This window comes from Aythya ferina (assembly GCF_964211825.1).
Source record: "Aythya ferina genome assembly, chromosome: 7".
NCBI classification, from domain to species: Eukaryota; Metazoa; Chordata; class Aves; order Anseriformes; family Anatidae; genus Aythya; species Aythya ferina.
Genome location: NC_140302.1, coordinates 1,778,782 through 1,787,058, shown reverse-complemented (window position 1 = coordinate 1,787,058; position 8,277 = coordinate 1,778,782). Strand labels below are relative to the sequence as shown.

The following is an 8,277-nucleotide window of genomic DNA, read 5'->3' as shown; positions in this document are numbered from 1 at the left end:
CTCGAGGTTGGCATGACTGGGGGAATGCTGCGTGAGGTTGAAGTCTTTCCTGAGCAAGGCAGGTGATACGAGGCAGGATGGCTCAGCTAGGTCTGCCTTGCCCTGCAGGCCCAGGGCAGCAGCTGTTGCTTCGCTGCTACTCCCACACTGAAGACATGCCTGGTTGCTCTCGTGCTGTAGTCATAGGAATCTCCTGTCCACTGGTAGCACATCCTGTGAGATTTGGCTTCTTGTTCGAGGACTGAACCTTACTGGAACGTGTTGGGAAATCTTGTATGAGGTGGAAGTTCTTAGACTTTCCTGAGCTGTGTACTGTACTGCAGCTGCCCCAGCAGAACATACTACTTCTCAGCAGTAGTATTGTCTTCAGATGTCTGCTGTGACTTTGGCTCGTAAACAATCCGTAAGATAAAAATCAGATAAGAAATGAGCATCTTTTATTGTCCTAGTCCTATGAACAGAGTTACTGTTTTTGCAGAACTCATTAAGCAAGAGTGATATAACCTTTAAGTGGGGCAGACACGTGTAAATTTTGTTCCCTTTTCTGATCCAAGTTGGGAAAAAGCAGGTTGTCTTAAGACATTTTCTGCTGGCTTTCTGGGACTCACTTATTCCTGTTTGTATTAAAGCCTGACAAAAGTAACAATGTAGTTATTTGGCTTTGTATTTTTTTCTCCGTGTGTCATCTGGGTGTAACTACTGTGGTTTTTATTTCTTGGATCGCTTATTTAATGCACGTGGAAAAACTATCGAGTACTCAGTGTATGTAAAAATGCAACTCCGGTTCCAAATTGGTGTCTGGTGTACCTGATGTGGATTTGCATCAGTTGTATGGCAGCTGCAGTCAGATTTCACCACATGCACATGAACTGGTACCATTTTACACGTCTTAGAGAAACTGCTGTGCTGTACTGGATATAATCAGAATGTGTGTGCCTGCAGATTAATATCTTTTAAAGTCTTTCACTTCCTGCCAATGATACATTCTTAGTACTTTAAATATGAAAATGTTATTACATCACTTGTCAGTTTTTGGAAAAAATCAGCTACAATTAATGTTAATGATTGGGCAACATGCAGCACAGTTTTGCAGTGGAAATAATGTCTATTATTAGACAGCTTGGTGTGTTTGGAAATCTGACTAGTGATCTGTGACAGTTTGCTGATGTAACCCTACCCGTCAGGGAGGAAAGAGCACAGGCTGTGGAAAAACCTTATATTACCTCTGCAGTCAATATGTGTTAGGACTCCTAATCCTAACCAGCTGGTTGATTACAGTGACCATAATAATTGATAAACAAGACTAAGGACTTAATGCTTCCGTTTTCACTTCTACTTCTCTAGTTTTGAGGGGGTTCATTTTCAAGGAGATGTTTCCAGGGTTGCCGCAACTTGGGTTTTGTATGAGAGCTTTCGCTTTTCCTGTCTGGCAGGCTTCATTCAAATTGACCAATAGGCTCAAATGTTTTTGTCGGAGAGGTACATCATGATTATCTATGCCTCATTTGTTTGATAACTAGGTCATTAACGCTGACAGGCTCTTAGATGCAGGTAGATATATGGTTCTGCCATGTAGTATTTAATTCTGCATCCTTTTGAATCTTACAGTCCTTGACAAACAGCTCTAGTACAGGAGGAGTTCGAGGCTTAGATAATTATTCTTTATACTCCATTGTAGAAGAAAAAGTTATTGTTGTGTAAATTAATTAGTTGCTGTGGAGTCAGTCATGAATAGAACATTTATCTTATTTGCAGATCTTAACATTTATTGTAGTTACCAAAACACGAGAAAAATGAAACAGCTAAGTTTTATTAGATTTATAGGCTGTTATGTGCCTTGCTTAATTCCTAGTTTTTAAGGCTAGCTACAAAAATTGATTGCATTCCTTTGGTAGCTGTTAATTTGCCTACATCCTGCTGATACTGGATTCCAGCATCACATCCTGCCATTGAACAATGTGCTGAATAAGGGCTATGGATCTAGTACTATGAAAATTGGCGGAGATGTTTGCACTGGATTATACTGACATTGCAGTGTTTTTGACTTGAAAGATATTTCACGCGAGGCTCTTCGGAAGGGCAGGTCCAGTGTATGTGTTGGCCTGAGTATTATGCTGGTAAAACATAAATGATACAAAAATTGGACAGACATGTCAAAGGAAGTGGCAAAAGCTTCTTTCTAGTTTGAAATATAATTCTTCAGATTCAAAGGACTATTTCAGTGATGTTTTGCTGTAGACTCAGTTAATTATGCTGAAGAGCCAAGTGAGACTTGTCAGTCATCTTACCAGAAGATTCTCAGTCAGAGCTAAAACCACATGTGCAGCTCTCTTGACTTTTTCAGCCTACAGATGCTCCAGACTTCATTTAGTGAGGAATAGGAGTCTTGAGCATGTGAAGATGACAGATCATTTGGCTCCAGGGTCTCACTACAGAGTGTTTTTCCCCCTGCTTCTGTCATTGCAGACTGAGAGTCTAACCTCTCTTGCCTTTTTCTGGTGTCACAGTTCATGTCGAAAAGTAAACATGTTTTCTATCATTAACAGCAACGACTAGATGTTGCTGAGTAACAAGACGAAAGCCTGCCCACCTGTTCTGCAAATGGCCAGTGCTCAGACCAACTCTATACTTACAGCTCATATCTAGATTATGTACTTTTTTCTGTGGTTATAACTTTAAATTGTGGTAACATGAAATGCACATCAGGTTGCGTTAGGTCACGCTGCCTTCTGTTGGGATCAGATTACTCTGCTGTTTAGTTAAAATGGCCCTGAGTTAGAGTGGCTCTCTCCCCGCTTTGCGTTACTTAGGGGGTGTCCTTGTAAATTGGGATAACTGAAATCTTCTGCCATCTTTTGAATGAAAATAAAACCATGTATGAGGGCAAGGGTTCATAGAAATGCTTTTGTTATTTATTATTTGTTCCAAATGGAACAGGTTTATTTGGAAGTGCTGTGAGGGAATAAGGGACAAAAGAATTACATTTGTGAGAGTGGGCTTGACAGTCTGGTGTCTCCCTAGGCACTATCGATTGTAATAATAGAATTAAGTAGTCAGCTGTTTTGGGTGTGTGGTTGGCTGTTCTGGCTACCAAAAACAGAGAAAGAGAGATGGGGAGGAGGGAATTCCACTGAGCACACCACGTAGAGTGGTGCTTCAGAAATCAGGTTTGGATTTGTCTGTGACAGACAGGATTACTGAAAACAGGGTTATGTCATCTTGCCTGGAACTGGAAAGGCTAACGGAGCTGCTGCTGCCGTTTCAGTTTTTTTGGAGGAAAGATGTCACGTTAGAGAGTCTTCCACCTTTTTCAAGTTTTCTCGAATATTGATCAAGAACAAGAATCACAAGACTATAGAAGACTGAGGTGCTAAAATCCATACAGAGCAACTCAGTGGAAACAATATTGAATCACTGAGGACCAAAGGTGTTGAAATTGTGTTCTATAGGAGAAATACAGATAAAAATCTGCCTCTGCCTGACTTTTACTTGTGTTTGGGCAGTGTTCATGCATGGTGCAAGAGGATGCTGAAGTCTCCACTTACCATATTCCTCTTTTCTTTTTTCAGTCCTCACCTCAGATGTTGTGCAAGCTAGATGCAGAGAACAGGCAAGGACTAACCATGTTTTATTTCTTCACAGCTCTTCAAAGATTTCTTCAAAGAGGTAATAATGTGTTGGAACTGTATTATTTCTGCAAAATGGCAGTGTGCAGTGCCAGAGATAATTACTCCAACTAGAGATTCGTAGCCCATTTTTCCTGATCTTCATTCAAAACAGAGAGAAATGAGGCAGCCACCAGCAAATGCCAATGAAATTTACATGAAAAGAAAAAGTTTTATTTTACTTTTCAGATCAATCCCCTATTCCCATGACTCTTTTATTCGTGTATGTGTGTACTGCACCAAGTAGCAGGTTGAATATATTTGCATTTCTGGCAGGGATGGTAAGACTAGGGATGGAGGGTGTTGTTTCTTCCCATCACAGATTTCTCTGTGTCTTTTCCAGTAAGAAATAGTGTGGGCACTGGCATATGAACTAAAATAAGGAGCGGTGGTAAGACTCTAGTTGCAGAATAGCCCTTGCACCTTTGCTCAGTTTTTACCAGACAGCCTTTATGGAATACAATTACTACTTCCCAGCTAGTTTGAGTATACTTTTCCTCTCAAATTTGCCATCTGTGTCAAAGTTTGGGATTTGCTTTCACACAGTTAATTCCCTGAGTGGAGAATCAGTTATCAGCCTTATTCATATGTATTTTGAACTTCATATTATGGACTAAAATGGTTTTAAAATAATTTGTAAGTCCTGAAAAGAGCTTTACTTCTTTCATTACCCACAGCTGTTTTTCCTGATGTTCCTGCTCTTTAGGAGCAAGAGCAAGACAGCGCCTTTAGATAATGAAGCAATATTGAATTCTGAATGCTGACTTGTTTTCCCTGGAACAGCATCAAGAAAATTAAGAGGTTTAGGTGCCAGATTGAGATTAGAGGAAGAAAATGAAATTCAAAACAGGAAGCAGAGAGCGTCAGGCTCCAACTCACCTTCATGCCATTTCCCCTCAAGTGGAGAAGAACGTTGACAGCAATTGACCTGTCACATGCCAGGTACCTGTGATTCTGCAATACTGCCAAAGAAACACGCACTTATCTGCATGGTTTTTCAAAGCCTTTAAAAGAAAGCTGATGCTGGAGAGTTTAGGTGGGGGAGGTGAGCTGGGGAAGCAAGCAAGCAGTCCTAACACGTGCCTCCTGCTGTTTCGTTGGACAGTTCTCCACATGCCTGTAGCTCAGCTGCTGGAAATAGGCTCTGCTGAGCCACTGCAGGACACCAACACATCCACTGCCAGAGATGGGTGCAGATAGAGGGAAGCAACTGCAAGCTTGCCAGGTGGGTTAATGTAGTGCTGCGTCTACAGTAATAAATAGCCTTGCCGTGACTCAGGAGATATTTGCTGAGGCACAGCGCTGGAGTGGTGTGTGCCTGGCTGATGGAGAAGGGGGCAGTTCCTTTGTGCTTGGCCTCACCGTGCAGACATGCCTGCCTTTGCCCCAGGCATCTGCATCCTGAGGAGACCACCTGATCAGGTGTGAGCAGAAATAAAGCTGTTAGAGGAGACACTGCTGGCAGCTGATGAGCTGGCCTGGCAGGAGGAACTGTGGCCTGTGTACTCTCCCCATAAGCACACTGAAAGCAATGCATGTAGCAACAGGGAAGAGCTATGTTCTTGTCAGCACAGCAAATTTTCCTTTCTGATCATTTGGCTTGGTGAGTAGACATGCTTCGTAGTCAAAATACTGTGATGGAGGATATGCAGCAACCATCCTTTGTCTGTACTAACACTTTTGGTTCATTTCTCTGTTGTTTGAGAGATCCAGTGTAGTTTCTCCATTAGCTCTATCTAATTACCTTTGAAATGTGTGATTTTTCATAATGTACTCATTTTTCAGTTTCAAGTGGTTCATGATGCATTGGAATAAAATAGGCAAGTGCAGTGTGTCAAGGGTGGCAATGAAACCTGCTTTGGAAGCCTGTAAGACAGATTTATCTGATGGAAACTCATCTGTGTATATCTGGCCCTGAATGTTTTCTGTGATAATTCAGGGATACTTTTATGGGGTAAGGACACAGGAGTCGTCAAGCCTGAGATGGTGTAACTGTTGCATCATAACACTTCTAGCAAGGGTTCATGCTGTTCCCAAAATATTACATAAAGAAGGGAAAAATGCATTCCTGAACTGGACAGTTCTGAAGATTTTGAGCCAAGCAGTGGACTGTAATTTTTCTGTTTTCCTTCTGTTCAGGCAAATCGCTAGGGCCTTTTAGCATTTCCAGTCATACTTGCTGAAGCTCTCAGTTGTAAGAGATCACACACTGCTGGATGCTGCCATGATTTTGTGTGCCTGTCATGGTATATTATCCTATTTTTAAAAAGCTATATGAATTGCAAAGTCAGAGCAATAGTGTCCCCACGTATGCAAGTGAATTTTCTGAGATCCCTGCCCAAAACAAACAGTGTGGTAAAAAGGGCCAGACAGACCATGCTGGAGTCCTGCATCCCCTGCTTATGCCATCAGCTTCTTGTGCTCCCTCCTCGCAGTGCCTTTCCACCTCCCTCGGCTCGCACATGGTCTAACATGGAGCTTACAGCTGTGGGCTTGCAGCTTGGGTGCATGTGCTGATTCACAAGCAGTGTGACCAAAACACAAGCATTTTTAGGTGGACAGTGCTTCCAATGAGAAGCATATAGTATTGATCCTTCATTGGCATTGTGTGCCCAAGTACCCTTGAGAAGCTGCTGAATTGTCACTAGCTAATGAGGATCATGTCATGGAAGCGCTGGCTAACAGTTGTGGTTGGGTTGAATTTCTTTGGTTCATGTCAAGCTTTATGTGTTTATTTTTGAGCCCCATGGTGCTCCTCTGATCCTGAGCATCCCATGCTCAAAGCCTGTCGTTTGCAAGCTACTCTTCAGCTGGGGCCAGCCACGCTGCCCTCCCCTGTGTTTACTTCTAACCCAGAGCCACCGCGGCCTCTCCAGCTGGACCCGAGCCATGGCAGGACAGCCTGAGCTGCATCCCCACTGCGGCCTCTCCGCAGGCACGCGTTCTGGCTTGGCAGCTTTTGCCCACCAAGAAGGGCTTTCTTTCCTTTTTGTCTGGCTGCGTTGAGACTCCTGAAGCTGAGATGTGGATTTCTAGATCAGCAGAACAGGCTGCTTGCAGTTTTGAAAGAAAACTGAAATGAAGCATAAAACTTCAGTTAGTTACTGTTCTCGCTGCTATCGTTTTGCTTGTTTTTACTGCTGCTGACAGTGGATTTACCACAGCTACCTCTGCCCTCTCCCACAGGGATCCTGTTGTTTCTAATGCTTCTTTAAAAAAGAAAATCTAAGGAAGAAAATGAAACTTTTATGTTTTCCTTTTATATTTATCGTTGTATGTTTATTTTTCCTTTATCTTATCAAGAAATCAGCAGGCCTCAAAAGCCAGCCCTGTTAGTAGTTGGAGGCCATACCCCTGCTGAAGAGTACCAAGGCAACCCCTGATGTTTCCCCAGCCTCCTCGCACCACCCAGGCCAGGGCACTGACTTTTCTCACAAGCCTTCCTCTGGGTAGCAGGGTGTTAGGAGACCAAAAGTTTTGGGTTTAATTTAGAGATGGCCCTTGAAGTCAGGGTGGCTTCCTAGGGTACCACACGTCACAGTCATGCAGCCAAAGTCCTGCAGAAATTCACTGTGACCAGAGGTTGTGAAGCAAGGGTTTGAACTGCAGCTGCACGGTATAAGCAGTTACATGTTTTGTTTGTCATGTCTGTCACTTCTGCTCTTCGTGCAACAGCAACACATGGAGAAATCTCTCTGAACTGTGTTACTTTGCATGGGAGGAGAATTCTGCCCAGGGCTTAGATCTCCTTGCTGTGTTTGCAGCAAGGGTTGCAGGACCACCTCTGCAGCATGCCTCGTGTGCCCTCTAGCTGCTGCAGGCTTTCTTCAGAACCAAAATATCTTTCCATTTTATGTAAGCCTCACTGCATTTTGGTTTGAACTCAGCAGGCAAGCCTTGGAAACAAAGCCTTGAGTAATTGCAGTTAGAGGAGCAGCAGAGACCAAGTGGCCGATTGTAGTCACTGCTGACTTGTTTGTGCTGCTACTGCTGTGATGATCCAATAGAAAATAAAAAAAGTGCTTGCTGCTCAGGCAGGGAATTTGTTGCTTTAAAAGGTATTTACTTAGAGTTTGCACGTTCAGCTGAAGCAGGGGGGAACAAGGTGTCAGCAGGACGATTCTTATGAAATCTAATAAGAAGGGAGTAGAAACATACTGTGTGGTAGGGAGCGAAGAGTTGGGGATTTTTATTTTTATTTTTATTTTTTGAACAGGGTTAGTGTGAGATATTTTATGTAGAGAGCAAATTGCTGTCAGCCTTCAGGCACAGTTAGCTGGAGAGCTGGTGGCTCTGAGTGCCTTGTGTTTTTGTCTGTCCCAAAGGGTGCTGGGGGTGCAGCACCATCAGCCTTGGTGCTGCCTGTGGGCCCAGTGCCTTTGAACCAGCTTACCTATGAAGCGGGTAATTTCACAGGATGGCTGTGCTGGAGGGCTCAGGGCAGGGTTAGGGCCCCTCTGCTGCAGCTGTGGTGATGGCCCCAGGTGGAATATGTCTGGTGACAAGGCTGGGCTGCTCAGCTGTGTGTACACCAGCAAGTAGCCATTACGAGGTCCCTCCTTCGCTTGTAGTTCTGGGGGAGACTGGGTTGCTGGGTAAGGTGGCATCAGCC

The 8,277-nt window shown here is 43.6% G+C and overlaps 1 protein-coding gene across 2 annotated transcripts in view; it reads left to right on the top strand.

Annotated features, from left to right (window-relative positions):
* The window catches only part of FAM13C (family with sequence similarity 13 member C), a 130,715-nt gene that overhangs the window by 490 nt on the left and 121,948 nt on the right, over positions 1-8,277 (top strand). The window contains exons 2-4 of one of the 2 annotated variants that reach the window (XM_084526151.1): positions 3,570-3,666; positions 4,449-4,607; positions 4,771-4,890. In XM_084526151.1, coding sequence (XP_084382277.1) covers positions 4,852-4,890 — 39 coding nt within the window. In that variant the 5' untranslated portion in view covers positions 3,570-3,666; positions 4,449-4,607; positions 4,771-4,851. The remainder of the gene's footprint in view (positions 1-3,569; positions 3,667-4,448; positions 4,608-4,770; positions 4,891-8,277) is intronic. The other variant, XM_084526150.1, reaches the window with a different exon arrangement.